This window comes from Lagopus muta, chromosome 6 (genome assembly GCF_023343835.1).
Source record: "Lagopus muta isolate bLagMut1 chromosome 6, bLagMut1 primary, whole genome shotgun sequence".
Classification (NCBI taxonomy): Eukaryota; Metazoa; Chordata; class Aves; order Galliformes; family Phasianidae; genus Lagopus; species Lagopus muta.
The window spans coordinates 32,654,078-32,678,736 of record NC_064438.1 but is presented as its reverse complement, the minus strand read 5'-3'; the positions used below and the strand labels follow the sequence as shown (position 1 = coordinate 32,678,736).

The window sequence follows — 24,659 nt, the reverse complement described above, 5'->3', positions numbered from 1 at the left end:
TAGTTTGTGTGTGTATATATGTATATATATATTTATATATATATAAAGATGTGACCTTTGTCATTTATACGTTGATCTTAATTAGACAGTTGACAGAGTTACAGGAAAGAGGTCTCAGTAAGCCTTCTGGAACACCATGCAGTTTTAGTGTACATATTCTGTATTTCTGTGATGCAAATGTGTCTTCATTTTGCGAGCTAAAAGTACAAAGCATCCAAATGTCATGCTGTGGCCATCTTTCTGCACCCTTTAGTATATTGTAAAGCCTGAGAGCATTTTTAATGAGAAAAACAAGGAAGAAGTATTTTCTTGAACTTGGAAAATACGAGAACTCAAATACAACTCAATTTTACTTCAAAATTTTTTATTACTTAAAATCTCTTCTAAAGGTTTATAAAAGAGAGGGGGAAAAAAGTAAAAAACAGACAAAGAAAAAGCATTTTCTTCTCTGTAAATATTGTCTTCTATTTGTTTGCTCACATAACTTATGCAAAATCTTTAAGGAAGGAAAACAGAACAAAACTGCAAGATTCTTAAAAGTGGTATTCAGTAGGAATTGTGACTTGCCTGCTACCTGGGAAGGTGTGATTTCAGGAGAGCTTCAATTACACTACAAATGTTTCAGTCTCAAAAACTCTGTTACGTGAATTTATACAACTCATTCCCACAAGCCTAATAATTACTAAATTAAAGTGCTTGCCTAATACAAAAACGCTTGCCAAATTTTTTAAATATATTTTACTCTGTAATAAATCAGAATTATTGAGCTCTGTCCAAGTTTTGTTTTTTTTTTTTAAGAATTAATTTTGCTTAAAAGCTCTTGCAAGGCAACTGGATGTATTCATATGTTACAAATCAGACAACGGAAATTCAAAACAATTTCCAAATGATGTGTTTCTTTTATTCCTTTTTTACTTTTTTCTTTCCTTTTTTTTTTTTTTTTTTTTTCTCCAGAAATCTCATTTTGTTATTTCAATATTGAAGGAATTAATAGATAACTGGTATTTAGTGTTTCTCCAGAATTATAAAGAAGAAGCATGAAAAGAGATGAAATTTTACAAAAGTCTGTCAAGTTTTTTTTAATATATGTATTTCTAGATACATATGTGTCTCTTACATACATATATCTCTAAATATAAAACAAAGTAATAGAGATTAAACCTCAAACACAAACACCCCAGTTTAGAAAATAATAATACGTACTACTAATATTTATATTTTATCACCAGTATGTGAACTTGGAAAAAAAAGTCTATGTTGTTACTTTATTCTTGTTTGTTAATATAATTGTTTCACTTTTCAATGCTTTTATCTTTTATTCTGTTGTATTTTAAACACGCTTTTGCTAAAATGAAATAGTGAAATACATCAACTTAATGAATGTTGTAGCTCAGTATTCACCTGAACTGAATATGAGCACTCTCTTTTCTTTGCTGCCATACTTTTTTATTCTTTAACAAGATTAATATTAAAGGAAAAATAAAATGCCTTCAATTTCACACAGTCCTAGTATTATCGGCAGTTAGGCCATTATTCAGTGTTGAAGCACTACATGTGTTTTCATCCTGTAGTTAGATGTAGATGTAGAAACACCAGTGAAGAAAGTTCATTTTATCAGCCTATTTTTTCCTTCAATTAGCATAGTGTACCATAATAACAGTGGTTACACTGCTGTATGCCCTAAGGAGCAATGGATGATGATCACACAAATTGCTATGTGTATGAAATATTTTAGTCAAAGTATATTTTCTGTTTCTTGGTGGTACGTTTTGTTTCTTGCTTTTTTGTTGTTGTTGTTGTTGTTTCTTTGTTTGTTTGGGTTTGTTTTTGTTTTGTTTTTTTTTTCCTGGAGAATTGTAAAATATATGTATGTGTATATCTATATATGTATTCTAATTCAGGATGAAAGTTTAATATTAAGTTGTAATTAAAACCAAAAATAGGAGAGTTACAGTCTTCCATTCTCTTTCAATTTTTTTTCCTTTTTTCCCCCCCCCCTTTCCTTTTTTCATCTCAGTTTGAGCTTAAATGATGAAAATCAGTGCAGATACGCTGCGTGATCTCAAAAATCAAAGTATGCTTCTGTGATTACAAATTTCTGGCCCTTTACTATTGTGTAATTTGACACTTCTTTTTCTAAAATAACTAACTGCTTGCAAATGAACCCATGTTCTGTGTACAAAGACATGGGGGAATCCTTTTTAATTGTCTTGATTTTCACAAGTATATACTATCTTCTGATCAACAACACTTTTCCAGGCATTTATTTGTAGTACTTCATACATAGCAGTATTTTTTACTTAAGCTTCTTGAGGAAGTCCCAATTGATGCTGAATCTGTATGTATCTTGTTTTTATTTTTATTGTTTTATATTGTAAACTACAAGTTGGAAACAAAAATAAGGATCTGTTTCTTTATATTTTTTTTGTTCCTATTTTGGCTGCTTGACTATGTACAAACTATGAAAAGATGGATCTTCGTATTGCTTAACATGCAGACAAAATATTTGTGTGTGCATATGTACAAGCCCTTATTTTTCTAATACACATAACTTTATGCATTCACAGTGTTCCAGCTTTTCATATGCATTGAGTTTTAGTGAAAAATTATGTATACCTATTTTATGAGGGACTGTCGATGATTGTAAGTAACAGAACTGCTGAAAATGTGAAATTTTGCTTCTATTTCTCAATAGTTTTGGTTAGTGATTGTTTGTCCATATGATGCATTGTGTTGTACAGCATTTTAACATTTTACTTCCTAAAGTAAAAATAGTGTAATTTGGAATATTTTCTATCATTTATATATTATAAAAATGTCAAAAATACATGCTTTGAACAAGTATTGTATGTTATATTTTGGAAGTGGGAATTTGAAGTTTTCATAACATCTATTAAAAGAAAAGAGTTCCTCTGTCAGGATCTAATACATTAAAAAGAGATACTTGTATAAAGTTTTAAGCAGAGCAGTGCTTTTTTGGTATGTTGAAGAATTAATGTTAAGCGTATGTATATTATTTAGAAAACATTATCAATAAATATGACTCCTAATTCTTTTTTGTGTTTATTTTGAACGCAGGCTGATGATACGTTATTAACTTTTGCTCAATTAAAGGATCGTTAACACTAATGATAAATATATTGTAGCAATTTGTTGTGAAGGTATTAGTTGCATGCTCATCCATCATGAGATTGTTGTTTACATTTTTTCACACGCCTCTCAATTAAAAATGATCAATTAATATTTTAGTAATTACTACATTGCTGAAAGCTCGTAGCTTCAGTGTAATTGTTTTAAGGTATGGAACACAGTTTGCTGGCTATAGTCCGTGCAATAGAATGGTGCATTATAAGGTGCCAAAGTAAATTTCAGTACTTTCTTTCAAACACTGGCCCTGTTTGCTTGTAGGCTGATAATTGTTTTTAGTGTGCTCATTGAACTTGCTGGAATTTGTGTTTTCTGGTTTTCATTTTCCTTAAGAGAAAGAGAGAGGAAAGAATATATTCCTCATGTGGCTGGCATATTTTTCAGTATTTATGTGAGTTCACCATCTTGATTTCAAGTCATGAATTTCTTTTTACATGCATAAGCATGCATATTTACGTGCATTATTTATCCAATTGACTTTAAATTCCATTAAGTTCCAATGAGTAGGAGAAAGATTTTGTCTTAGGCATTTTTTATTCATTTTAATTTTGTAGTTATGTTACTTTTGTTGGTTTATTTATTTTTTAACTGTTCAGTCTAAGGCTTGTAAAGGTTGATTTGCTCCTGAACTGCTTTGTTCCCAGACATTGCCATCTTCCCCAACTACCACCAAGTCCTCTCCATCTGATCCCATGACCACCTCCAGAGCCAATCAGGTACAGTATCATCCTACCATCTACACCATACTTTTCACGGGTGACAGCTTGCAAACTGGAGAAAAAGATATGGTGGGTTAAGGATTTATTCGTTCATTCACATGTGTACACCCATAACCATAGATATCTAACTCTTATTAGAATTTCGTAAATTGAATGGAAATCTTTTTTTTTCTTTTGTTTTGTCTTCTCTAAGATCTCAGATAAAAACAATTTTTTTTTTATATAAATCTTGTAAAATAGTATTATTTTTAAAATTTCGTTAATAAATAGTAAGGATGCATACTGGTATTTCTGTAGACAGAGTAAGTCTTGGTATGTTTATGTATATATGCACACACGTATTTACTTCCTGGATAAATTACAGTGGAGTTACCCATAAACCATACTTAATTGGATGTATATCAGCCTGGCAGTAGATTTTAGATTTTATTTACTTACTGATTTCAAGAATTTTCAAATATGTTTGTGGACAGTAACATAAGGACATTGTTTAAGTATGTTTAATTATTGTTTTGTGTAATAAAAGATCTTAAGTGAAAATATCTTGACTTAGAATGAAGTAAAATTAAGTCACTTTAAAACATCTCAAATACATCTAATTAATTTTAATTCACATCTAGTTTTTAAAAAGTGTAAAATGTAATTCTAGTGCAATTTTAATTACACTCATTTATATCTCTTTTAACCGCGAAAAAAACAACAGCCACGTCTTGCTTCATTATGTCCACAAATCATCATGGTTGTGTATCTTCCTTTTTTATGAAAATTGTTAAAGTTGCTTCATACTATTCTATTTAGAACTGATTCATGCTTAATAAATATCTTATTCAGTTTTTTTTAATGTGCTGTTAAGTTTAACATATTTGGTGTTCAAATAATATTCAATTAATGCTAACAGTTTTTTAAACACAGCTTCCGTTTAAGTTAGCTGAGTGCTTCTATCAGACCTTGCACAAATTAGTTTTCCAGAAAAATTTTCTTCAAAACAAGTTATTTCCCTCTTGAAGTTAACATTGATACTAATTATTGATTCTCTGATATTTTATGAACTGTTTAGAACTTTTTGTCTGTATGAATAATTTTACATATAACAGGACAAGGCATATTAAAGCAATATGTCATATTTTTGATCAACATGTATGCAGCTGTTGAAAGAGACATCTAATGCAGAGAGTAATGAAATTTAGAGAGAAACAATACAGATAGAAGAATTATAAGAACACTGTATGTTATGATATCCTTCACTTCAATATGAAAGCTTTCTTCATCAGACTGCTTCCATTCCAGCGATAGTTGTTTGGCTCCATCATCTTTAACTGACAAATATAAAATCTTTGCCAACAACTATGGGTTATTTTATGAACAGTCTTTATTCTCTCCCTCTTAATGTTATTGTTTTGTGTATTTTAATTAGAAGGTTTTGAAAACGTTGAACAAATACATCTTTTTAAAAAGTGTTCTTTCTATTTTTTTGCTCTTTTACCTTTTTTTTTTTTTTTTTTTTTTTTTTTAATATGACTCTACCCTGATGATCATTACTGAGAGAATTAAATAATATGTTCATGTTCTTCTATTTAACAGAAAATACTGTTTGGCTTTTTTATTAGTATCAGAGAGGTATCTACTTTACATCTGTTCTATGAATTTTGAATAATCAAATCTACTGTGTATCATATTAAACTTAAATGTCTTTTAATAGCTAAAAAATATAAATCTTTACCAAAAATTGTTCTATGAGAATGTTATCAAGTGATACAGCTGGAATATCCAAACTAAGAGAAAAGTATATGCTTTGTATAGTGCCTGTATCCCACCTTACATCTGCTAATGCATTTTATCCCTGACTCATATTCAGTTCCATTTTCATAGAAATAACCAAGACCTCTTTTGAGCTGCATTAAAATTGTATAAATGAAAAAGAGTAATACATTCTTTAAGTGGCTTTTGGAAATGCATTTATCATTAACCCTAGAAATCTTTACAGGTTTTTAATTATTTTATCCCAGCTTTCAAGCTTTCATTTCCTAGTGGTTTCTAACCATTTCAGCAGCAAGCACAAAGCACATGATAAGGCAATTAAGGCTTTTCTGTTCATGCTTGTGATAAGTGATGTAGCTGGCAATTGTTCCTAGACTGTAGTAGTGATTAGTATTCAGCACCAGTATGTCACAAGTATCTGCACTGCGGCTGTGACATGAAAATAGGTTCCAACACGGTAATCTAAAACCTGTCAGTAGTCAAGTAAGTAACCAATAGGAGACTAAGAGAGAACAAAACAAATTTGTTTTAATCTATGGCTAGGTATGATGATTCTTAATAGAAAATAACTGCTTGGGTGTGGATTTTCTAATAAATTGTTATATAAAGACAATATGAAAGAGCTTATTTAACTGAATCGAATTCAGGGAATTTAGTGTTAAGGTGGAAGATAAATTCACAGCACAGCTCTGTGTGTAATAGCATATCAGACTTAAGATCATTCAATTTTCTATAATATTTCAATCATGACAAGACCATATTTTATATTAAAAATTAACAAAGGTGATTAAGCAACATTTTACTAAGGCTTAGTGCTGGTAGAAATTGTTTGCTGTTAGCGTAAGATTTTAACTGAGTTGGAGCACTCCCTATGAGTCATTGCATTTAGAGACTTGTTGAGGATGCATGTAGATGAGCTTACATAATGATGTGATCCTTCCCACTGTACAGCAGTTGTTTTCTTCTGACAGGGTTTGCATAGAGGACAGAGCAATTCCTAGGCAAGTATTTACCACAAGAGAAGACAGTTCTGTCAGGAGAAGTCAGAGGACACTAGGCAGGAAATCCAGCTTATATTACATCTTCCTTTTAATTACTTGATTTGCCTCTATTTGGATAAATTCATAATTCCCTTTTAGGGCAATTTCAATTTTTTTTCAATTTTTGTTTTCTTCTTTTTATTTTGAAAAATTCAGTGATCATAAAACTGCATGTTGTATCATCCTCAAGAGGATGGTAATCTCTATATTAGCCATTTATACTGGAATAAAACTCTCTTCAGATCTGTCATGTTGTGCTATGCTGAATTCCCATTAGTACAGCAGAAACCTGTGCATGGAGAATATTTTTCTTTGGTTTTGTTCCAGGAAAATATGTATCTGTCAATATTATTGTTGCAAAGTCTAATTTATTTTTTCAGTACTTTCTTGGACATTTGTCCACAATATAAAGTAATGCATTGGAAACTCTCAGTAAGGAAGAACAATTGATGAAATAGAATTAAGAATACCCAGAATGCATTTCAAATAGAGGGTTGTGTTTTTTTTCTCCTCTGTACATGTCACTGAAAAGAACAACTTGAATCTTTTTGTGTACTTATAGACCAAGAACTTCAGCATTACCCTCTCATGACAGCCTTTTTTTTTATAAGAAAACATTCATGTGTGACTACAACATGAAACTGTTCTTCTAGCACCCCTGAAATTGGCAGAATATAGCATTACTTTTGTTTACCTGAAGGAAGAAATCAATTTTACTTTTCCACAATACACTTCAGATGGGAATTTCCTTTCATAATTGGTAAATAGTACCATGAACGTCATGCTTGCTTTTCCTTCTTTGCTACCTCGGAAAGGTGCAGATGACAAAAATTATTTTAAATGAAATTAGGTGTTTCTTTAATAAAAGTGTTTACATATTGTTTTACTTATTTTAGAGGTAAACGCAAATGATCTGAGGCTAAATTTTGTATCTATTTCATGTACACTTGTAAGTGCAATTGCGAACCCTTACATGGTTTCTTCTTCAGTCCTCCCCTTTTCCATGAGATTGATACAGCTTAACTGCTGGCTGTCAAAAAGTAAAAGGCCAAAACTGATGTTAGTACTTAAAGATAAGAGAAGGATGGGTACAGCTATTCTCTCCTTCCCTTACAGCTTAGACCAACTTAAACTCACTAATGTGCTTATTCCAGAATTTGTTTCACGAACTTACTATAAACTTTTTAATTTTTTTAATGCACTATTTTGTCTCTGGCTGTTTACATATTTTTAAATTGTAATCTATATTTTTCATCTGGAACTATTTTATCATTTTGTACATTGCAAAGACTTATTCAAGATTTATAATTTTTTTGGAGTATATCTATTTCATCTGCTGCCAGCAGTATCTGTGATAAAAAATACTTCTAAATCTTTGTTCAGTATTGGACTGAGCAAGTACAGGACACATGGCTTTTAAAGGATTTATAAATTCATCTCGTTTAATATCTGTTTTGTTGTAGCAGATGAAGAAGAAATAAGAAAGAAAACATTATTTTTAATCAAGGATGTGGGCTTTGAACAATAGTATAAAATATTTATACGAAACTAAAACTCTCAGTGTGTTAATCTTGAAATGCAAATAGATAATTTTAAGTATGATTTCAGGATACTAGCTAGCTCTCATAGGCTATCTGGATACTATCTCTATTTACTTATGATAATTTGATGTGAAAGTTATCCAAGGTACATTGTCTCTGATATTTTAACTTGAATATTTATCTAATCATTCTAATCCTTTTATTTTGATGTCATTTCTTACAGTGATATTGAAAACATCTGTTTCATTTTTAGGTCTCAGAGTTTGACTGATGCTGGATGTATCATTTGATTTTCCAGACCTCAGTACCATGTATTTAAAAGCACAGTTAATAAGAAGTTATTTAGCATTTTTATGAAAGGTGCTGTACCGAGCTGTCCATAGCGTAATAGGGTTGTCAAAAATAAGTTCTATGGTAGTTCACAGTGAGAAAATACAAATAGTAATTTAACTATTTTCAATCTGTGGATTGATCATTGATAAGTATAATCATTTTATTTACATGGAATCTGGTTTCCACTCACAAAAGTAATATACTTTTTGTAAGAGATGTCATCTAATAGGGAGTGTTTTATAGGGGCACATCATGGAAGAATTTATTGCACTGGATTCTAAAGTTTAGAAATTCATTGGAAAACACAAATATCGTGAATAATGAACATATTCTTCTGATTATGGTACCAGACCATTTTTTATTTACAAGTAGCTTTGGTAATAACTGTATAAACCTCATCACAATGTCTAAGGGAATAGAGACAAGCGATATGTTCTGTAATTTACATAGGTTTTACTGACTTTTTCTGGATCCCAAACCTATGGTATATTTTTGTTACCAACAGAAAAATTCTTCACAGAATTTCTCGAAATAGGATATTTTTCTGAGTACATTTCAGCAAGAACATCAACATCTGAACTTAGCTGCTACTCAGTACTTGGTGTTCTTTTGTAGGCTGACCCACTAATAATTTTGACTCTCCATTCAGCATTGAGTATCTTAACAGTATTAAATGAACGTGCCTACAGTAGTTGGATAAACACTTGTCTTTGCAGCGTGAAATATCTGTTAACATTCTAGATTTATAGATTTATTGTGGATTGTAAATTCATATCTCTGTAAAGTGAACTTTTTGTTTCATAAGGTGACAGTTCCTTTTTGGATCATATGTTGACTATGGCACACTGTGGATAGCAAGTAATGAGTAATGTTTGAGAAAGTGCTAGGGAGACCTATTCCCTTGTTGAAGTGAGAAGACTCCAGTAGAGGTTTGAGTGCCTCAGAGGTAACATTTCCTGCTTCTGTTCAGCTGAAACTTTTCATTTCATTGCCAAAAGTGGAATTAACCTATATCCATAGAAGACTGTTGTCATTTTTTTCTGATTCTCAGATTAATACAGGACTTTTATCATATTTCTCTTGTTCTTGGGCCACTTTTTCACACTGTTTTGCAGTATCTGAGATCAGAGCTTTTGCTAGCAATGTCTAATTAAATACTTATGGATTAAAACAGTTTTAGATACTATAAAGTTTTGAAGTAATTTTTAAAAATCTTATATGTAAATCAGTATTTTTTTTCTTTGCCTGTTCTGTATTTTCCCCTTTGGACAACTGCATAGGTAATTAGTAGTGTTCATATTTTTTTATATTGATTTACTTGATTCCTTTCCTAATACTCTCTTCCACTGAGGGAGTTTAGGGTTCACTGTTCACTTTTCCTTTCTGACTGTAGAGAAAGTGTTTTTAAAAGGATTCATGACACCTGAAGAAAAATGTTGCTTTCTCATGGCTAAGACTCTCAACATTGTTGACATATTACTCATTATGTCAATATTACTCATTGAATGTCTTTAATTATCTGCCAATCGCATTCCTGTAAATCCTAGCAGCTCTTACGGAGTTCAGAATTTATATGATCAAGAATTGCATAAGAATGCAGAAAGAGAAGTTGAGATTACAAAGCTTATTGTCACACCATGACAGATACTGGACAGCATGGAGTACGGAATGGAAAAGTCAATACCACATTTTTTTGATATCTCAGAGATAAGTAGACAGTGTTAGGTCTAGCACTATTATGAAGTCTCTGCATGAAAATAAGGTCCTGTATCGAATATGCAATAGTAAATTTTTTATTTGTGCTATCTAAAACATCATTTTCCCAACTTGTTTGTAGGAATATTACAGCAATGCACTGCACTTTCTTGCAGATAGAATCTGCCTTTTGCATGTTTCAAGAATTCAGCAGGCAGTGAGAGTCGTAGATATATGTGAGATAAACCCATGAATGGAAGTAGGGTGTCTTCCTGGTATAAATGAAAAAAAAAAAAAATTTTGTGTACAAATCATAAAAACAATCTTGTTGATATATTGTGCTACAAGGAGTAAGTGATGGAATTTTTTTTCTCTTACAGAGGATAAGGTGCATCTCTTGAGGCCTTTATCCGTAGCATAGCATGTCAAATTTCAGGTAGTCAATACCTTTTAATGTGTTTTACCCTGCAGTCAAAACAGTATGCAACCTCATCTTATTCAGAAGCAGTGTTTTCCCATAGTTTTTTGATTGTAATTCTTTTCATGCTTGCTTCTTTTGCCTCTTTTAGCAAATTAGGTTTCCAGTTTCCTGTTAGTAAATGTAGAGTTAGTAACTTCCTCAATTGTTCTAAGCTTGCAAATAGTAGAGCAGTAGAAAATGGTGACCATGGACTATCATAAGCTTCCTTAGAAATGCCCAGGGATGAGTCCAGTGTTCTTTTATATCCCAGTGATGTAAATTTTAATTTCAATGTTTAGTAGACTTGGGCATTGGCGGTTGGTTCTTTTTCATTTGCTTCCTTCTTAAATGACAGTACAGCAAATGCAGTTTGCCGATGACAGTATTTCTGTCCTCTTCCTTTTTCTTACATTATTCAGCAATTATAAACTTCTACACGACAAACTATTCTTTCACTTGGCATTGGAGGATAAATGTTTGGATGGGATTAGTAAAGTATTTTTAAAAATGTTTATTTACTAAACTGCAGCTTGACTTATTTCACATTTCTACTAACCTGATACACGATATCCATGCATCCCACCTCATAATGGTTATTTTTATATTTCACTTAACCAAAATAATAAATGCAGTGAGAATATTTTAATCAATTGCATTTTATTCTTAGTAATTGAAATAACTTTGACGGTAAATTAACAGCTGCTTCTTACCCATGAGACACTGAAATGTAGTGTCCATTTAAGCTCCTTTTAGAAGTAGATGTTTTATGGAATAAAATTTATTTATGGAATAGACTGAACAATGAATAATGACATTCTTTAGTGATAAGTACTGAAACAAAATACAGTTACATAAGAGTGCTTATGTATAATTTAGTGATGCAAAAACAAGAAATCACTTTTAAAGATGTACAGATATTTGAAGACTTTGGTATTACATTTAAAATGCTTAATAAACTAACTGCGTGTTGTCCAAAACTAGTACTATCTCACTCTGTTCTAAAAATTAGCTCTTTCTTAAATAAATTTTAAGGCTATAGTTCACTTATACTTAATTTATGTCAAAATTAATTAGGAATTTATGCTACACTTCACTTGAACACTTACAGTGAAGTCTAATTGGCTGTGTGCAGTATGTGTACTGACAAACATTACTGATATTTGTCTTCATGCCATTTCTAAGTGTAAGTTATACCTGGCTTATATTAATAGCAACACATGTGAATGAGAGTAATAAGGATCCCTGAATGGGATGAAAGTTACGTTTGGAAATTTAAATTTAAGAATTTAATTAAGTTGTGCATATTTTATTAAAATATATATTAGTGTAAATATATCTTCCTGTTAAGTGTATTATAAGGAATCTAGTTACAAAACTTTAGTTATATAACATCTATAAAGTTACAAATATTATTACGGCAATAGATATTTCATAAATCTTATTGTACTCCATACTGTATGTACTGTTCAATTATTTTATTCAAACTAAAATATAATTACTTGAAAATAATATATTAATGATGAGAATTTTTTAATTCACAAGCCATGTATTTGTTTACATTTCTATTACATGTAGTATGGTTTATCCTTCTAAATACACTACTATCACAGAAAACCTTTATTTTTGACCTGTCTGAATTATATTTTGATGGACAGAAAAATACAAAAAGTCAAATAATAGGATAACAACTGTCAATTGGGACATCTCAGCAAAATCACTGTTTTTAATATCACAAAAAATATTTGATTTTAAAAGTAGTAATAAGGAATAAAGGAATATTTTAATTTTAAGTCTTTTTTTTTTTTTACCATTGAAAATAATAAAGTAAAACAAATTTCTGGCAATAATAATCCACAGTGCATTAATAACAAGTAATTGTGTGTAGCTTTATATATACTGAGATGATAAAATATTTTTAAAGTCTTACAATATCAAAAGTGGTTAGTAAGTATGTTTACTTTTTTCACTTTGATTTTCGAGTTTTTTTTTAATTTATATTTGCTGGTAGGTTTTTTTGAAAATTAAAAAAAAAAATTGTAATCCATGGAAACTGAAGAATATGTGTATATTTTTCATAGTAACTGAGGCAATAGTAAATGCAAGTACTTTCTCAGTGTATCTTTAAAGAGTTAAAAAAAGTTGTAAATCCAAAATATGATTATGCTACTCCCAACTTATTCTTAATAGAATACTTTTCAAAGCTAATGCACATATAATTGCACTCATGTAATGTGTATACATAAATGTGTAATGTTTACACATAAGTACAGCTCTATATGACATTTGTGCCTTAACACTTCATTTTGTTTAGGAACTTTTTTTTTTTTTTTTTTTTTTTTTTTGGCCATGTGGATATTTACATTAACTAGACAAAATTAAGAACATTCATAAGTTATCTGTATTCAAGTGTTGCTCGTGCCTCACTTTTGTAATGCATTATTGATTCTCAAAAGTTGTTAATTACTTTTGAGTTTAATTTCTTATTTAAAAGATATGTCTTTACTGATATTTGGCTCCACAGATTTTTATTGTAGGAGAAATACAGCCAAGAGCATGAATGTATGGAGACAATATTCTGTGCAAATATGTGGTATAATAATAAATGTATGCAATTTTCCTCACTGAGCCAAATACTAGTGTGACTCCAGGATCTTCACAATGCAATTCTAGACTCAATTGTTTCTTGAATTTATAGCTTTTATTGGTAAGCTAGGTTGACTTAACTGGTTTATCTTAGCACGTATCGATTGTTGTTTCTATTTACTCAAATTATTGTTAATTCATTTCCTCCATTTATTCCACTATTCTTTTTCTCTTTCTTCTTCTTTCCCAACAATAGTCCCTGCTTCCCCAGTGCCTGTCTTGGTTAATAATGTTTAATTGAGAGTCTGTAAGAGGTAAATCAGAATGTATGTGTACACGTAAATTAGTCATATACACACAGAATTACTGGGCTGAATGTTAAGTTCTAAACCAGTACTTAACTTATCTGCAGGTATTGATATATTTCCTTAGACTAACAGCTTGATATGATTCTGTTCTGTCTCTGATCCTTGTCAAAGATATAGCATCAGCCTCTGAGACAAAAGTTCTATAGTAATTTGTCAGAAGACTATCGGTATTACAAGGCTATGCACTACTGTAGTAGTACAGTAATGAAACTGTTCTTTTTGTAATAAAAGTTTCTGGTAAATAGTATTTTTATGACCTAGAGAAATATGATTATTTAAATAATGTTTTAATGTTTAATCTTCTTTGCTTCCTTTCTCATTTGAAAGCAATTCTCAAATGACATATTTGAGATTGCCTTCCTGAGAAATTCATTGACTAGTTCTTGCTATACAAAATCATTATTTTAGTAGTTACTCAATAGTACAGAAGGGATCAAGCCTCTGCTGCTAGTTGCAAAGCTAGGTGTAAAATGAGTGGGATCTGGCCGTTAATGCCACAAAAAATTGTGCATCTAGGAAGGCCAGATGCGTTTTGCCTAGGCTGAATTTCTTGCCATTTTTCAGTCCTTTCACTGTGAAAAACAGTGAAACTAGACAGAACATTCTGCAGATCAGAGAGCCTCCTATTTTCACTGAGCTGAGACATTTATGGGGTGTCTACCATGACTTTAATTCATACCTCCCCTTCTTTCTTTTTCTAAGAATCGATAGTTACATCAGGATCTTAATTAAGAATACTGTAAACAGATATGTTAGAGTTTATCATTATTTTATTTTATGGCCCATGAAAATGTAAGTAAAGGTGTTCATTTAGGTATGGTAGTTTTATGTCATTTACATTGGATGGTATTTGCAACATTTGTTACAGATGCAGCAAGTAATTTATCATTCCATTCTTGCACATTGTGTGGGAATGCTATAAGATTTATTTTTCATCTCATTTTACAACTTTGTTACCTATAAGAAAAAAGCATGTGCAAAACTGGTGCAAAGTTAGGTCAGGATATATCATTAAAAGTGTCCTGTCTTTTCTTAAGTCTGTATACGTAACTATAGACTGAATAGAACAGATTTCACCTAGGTGAAAGCCATACTTTGTATATTCATTCATACTGTTAAGGGTAGAAATTGTAACAAACTGTTCTTTTCTTCCACAGTGTTGTAATGCAAAAGGCTTCTGTTTGTTTATATGTATGAGCACACTCACGTCTGACATTATTGCAGCTCTGAGATTCTAAGATACAACAAATAGTAGGGATGGTTTCGTTTACTTTGGCTGTATAGAGTAATAATATTTGTATTCTTTCCATATGGACTCATTTGCTTGCTCTTTTTTTTCCTTATTGTTCCTTAGAATCGGTTGAATTGTGAGCAAATGATTTAAAAAGGCACTGCTGAATATGTGGCTTCTGTGTTCTCTGAATCTGCTTAAACTGTTGGCTAGATACTGAAAGTGATAGGACTGTTTTGCCAAAAGTCACCAAGTATTATGGACTCATATGTAAAAGTGTAGTATAAAAATTTATTTAGAAATATGCATATTAGTCATTTTCAGGTGATTAGGGATTTATTTCATGTAATTACAAATCATGTTTTACAGCATTGCAATGGCTAAATAAGCATTTAGGAGTCTCTATGACTACTTCTTTTTCATGTCGTAGAATTGAAGTGATTCTGCTGGAGCATGGTATTTTCATAGTTTTGAAAAAAAGAAGACCCCTGCAGATGGTATAGTGTTGAAAACCTAAGTTTTCTGAATTTTTGAATGAATGTGTAGCATACTTTTTAAAAATCAGGTTTGATGAAGGTGACCTGAAAGTGGCTTAGAAGTGCTAGCATCCTTACATTTTGTCTAGTATAGTACAATGGAAAGATTAATTTTAAATGCTGCTTTCATAAATTGATTTTCACTATTCTTACCTCAAATCTTGGAATGTGATTTTGATTTTAAATTTGGATTTAAATCCTAAATTAATTTGAGAATCTGGTCAGCAATGTCAGACAATTAGTGTTAATTTCTAAGATCTATTTTTAAGCTTTGCCCTGCTTTCAATTTTCAATCAGCTTCAGTGAATTGTGCCACAGCAAATAGCAAGTCTGCTTTGAATATTTCTATTGAAATTGAATTAAATGAAATAACTACAGTAGATAATACAATATGTAATTTTGTGGATGGATTTTTTGGAGGTTTTTTTGTTTTTGTTTTCTTTTCAAAGCACAAAATGATATGCTTTCTTGTTTATCAAAGCTTATAATAAAACTTTGTCACTGTTAGATAAAATGAGTAAACAGGAGGTTTGACATTGCATACTTATGTTGAAAATTTCTGTTGCAGCTAAAGCCGTACATATTAATAGTTAAGACACTTAAGTTTGTCTTAGACTTACAGATACACAACCATAGAAAAATTTGGTAGCTTAAATCTCCTTGAAGTCAATGGGGAATTAATTCTTAAGTGTTTCTGCATATGGACCATCAAACTTAACTTCAAGATTTGCTATTAATGTCTTGTCAGATTTTATGTATGGTTGAAACAGGATTTCTCCAAGTATTTGCTTTCATGAAGAGAAAGGTGCCCAGATAAAATATGGAATATTATTCATAACAAGTTTATGACTGCTGTGGTACTGAGGAGTGCGTGTGAATCTAATGGATACAGCCTTTTTGGGATTCTCTTGAGAAGGGTAGAAAAGTCCTTGTCGTTTATGTACTTATCTTCTTTTGTGTGAAGATTTTTGAAGAAAGCAATCCACAGTGCCTCTTTAAACAAAAAGTTAATGAACTTGAGAAACCATGGTAACATCTATAGTTTTTGTGAGTGGGAAAGTGTAAGAAAGAAAACATCACCTGTACCCCAAGTTCAGTCATGAAAATCAATTCCTTCAGGAATCTGGAGTGGGTTTTATCAGTTTTTAGGATAGATCTTGTTTAATGCAAAACAGTACGAGTTTTCTTCATGCCATCAGAGATACGGATTTGTTTTTAAAAGAATGTGCACTTATCTACTTTTTTTTTTTTTTTTTTTTTTTTTTTTTTGTAGATTATTTTATACTGAGAAGTGTTTTTTCAGCAATTCTGATAATGATGTTACATTATAATTACATTATGTCTTTCAGTTAAAAGCTTCCAAAATTACCATTCTGTTCATTCTTGTATGTTATGGAATTATAGCAGGTGTTCGCAGAATACCACAAAATGAATAGGAGAGAAAAATACAGCAAAAGAAATCACAGGAAGATTTTAGGGGAGAAATGCATCTATTTTAATTTTAGCTACAGAATACGGTTAACATTCTGCCACTGAAAGTGTAATTCAAACATTACTGGACAGAGTAGTTAGTAAACCTGCTCTCTGTCATCTCAAAAGATGCTTCATCTGAACAATATATATATCTTATTTTCTGTGTCTTTGTCATACTGTGCAATTGAGTAAAAATTTATTATTTATGCTCTTGTATAATTCAGTATGAAACCATCTTTTTCTTTTTTTTTTTTTCTTTTTTTTTTTTTAATTATAACAATGTGGAAAGTATAAATGAAACTACTCAAAATACATTGCACTTCCGTACAGATGTAATTTGAAACTTATGAAATATTAATGCATGAAATACGAAGAGTTGTTTTCATGCTATACTGAAAAAAAAAAAAAAAAAAAAATAGAAGTTCCTTCTCTGTGTTATTAAAACCATGCATCATAGAGAATTTATTTTCGAGAAAATTCGTAGAATCATAGAAAATTGGGTTTCTTCCATTCAAATACTTCCAGAATTTGTTTTCATGAGATGTAAGAAACTTTGTATGTAAATTTTTAATAGTTCCTACTGATCTAGATAATCTCATAAAATTAACCGCCTGTATAAACATCAGTTCTAATATTTATTCACTGCATATAGAACTTGCATATGCACCAATTTGGTAGAAATTGCTGTTTAGAGAAAGTAGCCTTTCCACTTATGTGTTAGAGCCTAACCGTGAGAGAATAGCAACTAAAGCAGAAGCCAGATAATTTTTTGTGTGTTTAAACATGATTTTCTAATTCCTTGCAGTGAGTTGTTTGCATTCCAAATTAGATATTTAGTAGAAATCTTCATGGCTCTATTTTGAAGTGGGCAGCAATGTAGTTACATTGTATCTAAGAGAATTGAAAAATACTTTTTTGTTACAACAAAGAGCCAAGGTTTACTGTAACATACTAATTTTAAAATGTTCCCAATTTAAGATAAAGCAAAAATGTTTGCAAAATAAATGAAGTGTAATATTCTTTCGTGTACTAAATCTTTCTCCAGTTTTGTTCAGTGGTAAGCATTTTGATTATAAATGTAAATAATTCTGAGTGTTTAAGCTGAAATTACTTTTATATTATATGATAGTAACTAGGACTAAAGTAATACCATGAGCACTGCAGCTCACAAATTTAACACTGGTGATGAACAGTAGAGAGGGAATCAGACAGTCCAAATTCCTGCTCCAGTTTAGGGCAGATACAAATACAGATTTTAGATTATCCCTTTGCTCTGTTTTCTAGCTTTCTAAGTTTTTAGAGATCTTGTATGTTTTTAACATGGGTAGGACCTATCTTGCCTGCAGTAAATGTTTCTTTCAAAGTAGCCTTATATGGTAGCCTTCTGTGATGTCATCACTGGCTGAGTAGATGAGAGGAGAGCAGTGAGTGCTGTGTACCTTGACTTCAGCAAGGCATTGGACACCATCTCCCACAACATCCTTGTTATGAAACTTAGGAAGCGTGGGATAGATGATTGGACATTAAAGTGGATTGAGAAGTAGCTGAGTGGCAGAGCTCAGAGGGTGGTCATCAGCAGTGAAGAGTCTGGTTGGAGGCCTTTAACTACTGGTGTTCCCCAAGGGTCAGTGCTGTTTCTGGTCTTGTTCAATATCTTCATCAGTAAGCTAGATGAAGGGGTGGAGTCCACCCTCAGCAAATGTTGCTGATGGTGTAGAGCTGGGAGGAGTGTCTGACACACCAGAAGGCTGTGCTACCCATCAGTGTGAACTGTACAGACTAGAGTGTTGGGCAGGGAAGAACCTGATGGGGATCAACAAGGGCAAGGGTAGAGTCTTGCACCTGAGGAGGAATAGCTACATGCATCAGTATAGGTTAGGGGATCCTCTACTGGAGAGGACCCCTGTGGAGAAAGACCTGCGTGTTCTTGTGGAAGACAGGTTGTCCATGAGTCAGCAGTGTGCTCTTGTGGCCAAGAAAGTCAATGGTGTCCTGGGATGCATTAAAAAAGAGTGTGGCCAGTAGATCAAGGGAGATGATCTTTCCCCTTCTACTCTGTCCTGGTGAGGACACTTTTAGAACACTGTTTTCAGTTCTGGGCTTCCCTGTTCAAAAAAGTGAGAGATCTCCTAGAATGAATCCTTCTGAGGGCCACAAAGATGATTAAGGACCTGGAGCATCTACTATATGTGGAAAGACTAAGTAACCTACATCTGGTCAGCCTGGAGTAAAGAATACTGAGAGGGGATCTGATAAATGTTTATAAATATCTAAAAGGAGGTGGGAGGCAAATGGATGAGGTCAGGCTCTTCTCAGTGATGCATAGCAATAGGATGAGGAGTAATGGTTTCAAACTTGAACTTAGGAAGTTCCATACAGACATGAGTAAGAACTTCTATATGGTACAGGTGCTGGAGCACTGGAACAGCTAGACCAGAAAGGTTGTGGAGTCTCCGTCTATGGAGATATTCACGACCCATCTGGATGCCTACCTATGTGACCTGCTGTAGGGAGCCTGCTTCAGCAGTTGGAGTCAATAATCTGTTGAGATCCTTTCCAACTCCTGTAATTCTGTGATTCTGTGATTAATTTAAATGGACTTGGAAGAAATAGTAGTTATGAAGACAGGAATACTAAAAAGAAGCAATTAGAGAAATTTAAAAAATTAAAGTTATCTTGCAGTAATCACAGGTAAAACATATGCAGAAAATATTGTAAGTATATTTACTTATTGTGATGAGAAGAAAATCTCAAGAACACTAACTAGAATAAAGATGTGCATTGCACTAAGGTACAAAGTAGCATCTCATTTCTTCCAGTAATCCAATTAGTCTTCTTCACAGAATCTTTTTGTAGTTGCCTTCACCCCTCCATAGGCTGTGAGAAGAGAGAATGTAACCAATTTACATGTCTTCAGACTAAGGTGGTAAACAGAAGAAATACAGAGTATGGGGAACTCGCTGTAGGCACTTGGAAATGTTTGTTTGAGAGGAACAGGGGAGAAGGGACATGAGGTTTTAGTGTGGATATTAAAGCAGGTTTGGTGATAGTTCTGCTCACCAGAAAGATTTTTTGTGTGTGTGGATACACAGTTGTTGCTGCTTTGCATGGATTATCTCTTTGCAGTGTAAGGGAAGGAATGAGAAGTGGCATAGAATGATCTCTGAACAATTGGTATTCAGCACTCAGGAGTGAGGACTTTTAGTTCAGTAAATCAGAGGACTTGCAATGTCAGGGACATGTGTAACAGGGTGTTATGCAAGTGGGCTGTCAGTAAAAGAAGAAGGATTAAGGAATTAGCTGATGCACAGTTCAGGAGTCTAGGAGTTTTGCAGTGTGAAATGGTGAGTTAGAGCAACTTGAATTGTTTTCTCAGGACATAAGGATTGTGATCCATCAAGTACCAACCATCTTCCTCTAAGGGCTCAATTTCATCATATCTTTGCTAACTTCAGTGTGAACTGAAAGCAGTAAACTGCTCTCAGGTTTGAGCCATTCAGCAGCACCACAGCTTCTTGGACTGTTGTGCTTCTGTCAAGGATTTTTAAAGACAGCAATGTTAGTGAAAACACTGCAGTGAAATTACTTTGTATTGTTCAATCCCTTTTCCAGGAGAAGTATTAAATTTGGAGCCTGATTTTGATATTACTTAGAATAACGCAGAAAGGATTATGGTGATGCCAGTGGAAGTAATTAATTTGCTTTGTGAATAAGCAATTGTTATGATTACAATTATTTTTCTAAAATCTGTTTAGTGTGAGATGAAGGCTGAGTTCCTTCTAGCCCTACACCCCACCTCACAGCATTTGAAAAAACAAACAACAAAACAAACAAAAAAAAAAGCATTTCACTTATGCATTTCAAACTTGGTATTACTGTTTTGGCTACTTTGTCTCGTTTTTGCAACATAAATTTCAATATAGCCAGGATCATACATGAACCTATTGAAACCTAACCTTCCTGCATACTCAGAGCACTTAATTTGGATGCTGTTGGGATTATTCATTTCTGTATCCAAATCACATTCTGAACTTTTTATATATTAAAAGAAAGCAAGAATACTTCCTGATTTACCTGCTAGACAAGGGAGTACAGTATTAATGTACTCATGGTGGTACAGATAACTAAATCAAATAGATCTTAGCTTTTCAATTTATTTGAATAATAGGAGTTGGGACTATGAACATGATTGTTTGTTACTGGTATTTTATGCAACACAATCAGTTTTTGCCATAAAGAATTGATATTCCAATATGCAAACCATGGAAATTCAAGTTAATACAGGAAACAGATGGAAAATAATGAATCATTATCAAGATTGATATGACCTAAGTAAAAATTCTAAGTATGTTTCGCTTTTTAAAATAATTATCTCAATTTTCAAATTATATTTTTCAAGAAATTGTTACAAATACCAGTACTTTGTGTTTGGATGCTTCAACATAATGCAAATGCTGACACTTATTTCAGCAAGAGCAGGATCTTACTTACTGTTTTCAGCTAAATGCATAATTTTGCTTTTCTATTCTGTTAAAAATGAATTTTAATTGTAATATATTTTGTCATGTCTTAGTATAAAATAGATGTTGTCCATATTATTTAATTTTTAGATACCTGTAAATTTTTAAAAGTTGTAGTGTATGTTAATTGGTGTAACATCCACTCTCATCATGTTTATATTTGAAAGCATATTAGCGGTGTATTCTTACAGTAAAGAAGTTTAAAAGTGTTGCTAGCTAAAATAAACACAGTCTGATGTTTCTAGAATAGTAATTTAGAGTTTCTATTTCTCAGAAGCAGAACAAAAAATGATTGTTTACATCCAGTGAAGGCAAGATTTATTTTCCAAAATGCAACATAGTCTGAATAGCAAAAAATTTCAAGAAGGCTGTGGGTGGGTATAGGGAAGGATATCAGTCTGCATCTTCTCTAAAAGTAGGCAGATAATTCTGTTGGTCAATCAAAGCTTTTAGCGATTAACTAAATGAAGTTTGTTGATGTCAAGCCATAAAGTGGTAATTTCTTATTGAGTAAACCTTTATTATTATTCTTTTGCATAAAGAGTTTTTCCTTCATTTTATATCTGAATTAAACAGTCATAATGTTGGGCTACACCAGTCTTTTAGAGTAATCCCAGCCATATTACGGTGATCTAGATTTTCATATATATAACATATGTAGCTATGGTATTGTGTGTCCTACAATGCTGTCCTAAAGTTAAGTACTCAGTTTACTTCTGTAATTATATATCTGGTTATGAGACTATCTGTCTCCAGAGCTTTGCACTGATGGTGTCGCGAAATCTAGTCAGACCAGTTCCAGCGTCAGATTTCAGATTTCTGCTGAGATTGAGATTGAAACAGCAGTTGCAGACTTTTTTGAAATGGAAATTAATGGCATATAGTCCTTAGGAAATAGTTGGTTTCTTTGTTTTTGTTTTGTTATTTGCTTTGTTTTGTTTTTAATTTCTTTGTTATTGCTTGGAAGATGTTTTGGATCTTTAAGGATATTTTTATACAACTTAAAGTTGAAATTCAATATAAAGTTTGGGTTTTTTTTTTACTAACTTTAATATCAGAAACATTTAAATAGTTGCAAATAATACATCTGCGGTGGTTCAGTCCAGTTTTTCACAAAAATTTTAAAGTATGACTTTGCTTGAAGTGCAAAAATGATTATTAGAGTACTCATTACATAGATATCATAAAAGTAAAAATAAATAAATAAAAAAGTAAACAACACCTTCAGAACTCTGACAAATAAGGCATTAACTTGAACTCTCTCAAACCTCTCAACTGGATTCACATTCCCAGCTTCAGAAATCAAAGATCCATGAAAGATTTCGGGTAGTTTTTTCTGATTTTGTTACGAATATGGATTTTGTTCTTACTTTTTTTCTGAATCCATTATTTGTTTTCATACCTTCTTATGTTTTTACATTCTTCTTCTGCGCATACATAAGCACTTAAGCCTAACTTTAATCACAACTTTGCATGTTACTTACAAAACCAAGCAGGATCTGGCAAGTTACAGTTGTCAGAATCTCTGAATTGTTAATATGTCCTAAGTCAAATGAGTCAGTTAAACTATATACTTGATAAAAATATCAACATTCATTATATTTATCCATTTCTTAATTTTGTCTCTAGATCATACATCCTGGTTATAAAAATTGTGGCTTTGTTTTGCTAATAGGAAAGTTGAAAGAAAGGGCATCTCAAAATCACCTAATATGTTGAGCTGCACTTTAAAATGGCCTTACTTAAAAATGCATATTCACAAACTCTGAGATGTTTTATATAGGATTATGTAGCTCATGGATGGCCTAATTTTTTTGCAAATGCAAAATGGTATGTTTAATTTTTTAAGGTACTTACTATGTAAGTGGAACATACAAATGTTTTTTAGCTTCAGAGTATACTGGACTTTCAAAGACTTGATTTTGATACTGTCATAACAACTGGAAATATCTAAAATGGATAAGATTAGAAAAAATTCTAGGGCATGCATTTTTATTTCTGATTAGCTTGATTTCATAACAAGCTTGAATTTGTAATGAAGTAACACAAGAATGTTACTAATGCATTTTTGGTTGTATTTTTAATTGGCTTGTTGCTGAGATTTTAGATGGCATTTTGGTGATAAGACTGACAAATTTTTAAGTGTTATTCGTACATACAGACTCCACAAAACCTGGATGAATGGCTATCAGTAGTTATCAATCCTGAAAACATACTTTTGTAAAGGTAAAACTTCATATTAATTCACTATTATGGATCAGATGGTACCTTAAAAATTAAAATTGTAACACTAATTTGTGAATATATATTGAAAAAAAAAAACAGCTAAGTATAATATGCATAAGCACTGAATTTTTATCATGGGGGTCATTCTTCACTCACAGCAATAAATCAGTGAGGAATAAATTTGTTGACATTAATGAAACTTGTTTAAATAGGAGGAAGGTTAGGATTAACAGGAGATCCCCTTTGTTTGAAGATATTTGGGTAAACTTTTTAAGAGGGACAAGCACCATATTTTTTATTTTCAAAGTCTTCAACATTTAGATACACTCTCCTACTGTTCTTCATCTTCACAGGCTGGGTAACAGTAAGGTGTACAACATCCTGAACTTTTGTATTCTGATATGGGTAATGGGTTCAACAATCAAGGTCATGCCAATTCAAGATGAACCATTTTATCTGTCCACAGTATGCTAAACTTGCTTTCACCAAGTGTTTGTTTTTTTGTTTTTGTTTTTGTTTTTTAATTATTACTACATTATTATAGATCTTTTAAGGGAAGGTAATTAATGTGAAACACATTTTGTCTTATAATTTGGTTTGCAACATTAGCCTGGAAAGAGAGGAATCAGATGAGAACACTCACGTTGACACAATCTATGATAATCTTTTCATGTGAGAATAATACCTGCATTTGTTTAATCTTTTATCTGAAATGTACTGTGCTGAAAGCGGTATATTATATAGAACAGTTAATAGTTTTCCTGTTATTCTTTTAATTCTTCGTATTGTACATTTGAAAGAGATGCAGAGCATTAAAAAAACCTGATAAGCTGTATTTCATTTTATTTTTTTAATCTTTTCTTTTAAAAGCATATTAACTAATTTGCTTCATTTTTTCCTTCCTTTTATAGGGTAGCAAAATATTATAGTGTTCATGCGCAAAGCAGAAGTATTATTTATATATATTTTTTTTAATTACAGGTAAAGATTATAGTTCCCAACAGCACAGCAGGTCTGATAATAGGGAAG

General features: G+C 31.9%; 1 protein-coding gene across 5 annotated transcripts in view; it reads left to right on the top strand.

The window, feature by feature from the left end:
• The window catches only part of NOVA1 (NOVA alternative splicing regulator 1), a 129,670-nt gene that overhangs the window by 101,988 nt on the left and 3,023 nt on the right, over positions 1-24,659 (top strand). For 4 of the 5 annotated variants that reach the window (XM_048949333.1, XM_048949338.1, XM_048949336.1 and 1 more), the window contains 2 exons: positions 3,792-3,863; positions 24,612-24,659. The exon at positions 24,612-24,659 is cut by the window's right edge and continues 3,023 nt beyond it. In XM_048949333.1, the coding sequence (XP_048805290.1) occupies positions 3,792-3,863; positions 24,612-24,659 (120 nt within the window). The remainder of the gene's footprint in view (positions 1-3,791; positions 3,864-24,611) is intronic. The other variant, XM_048949334.1, reaches the window with a different exon arrangement.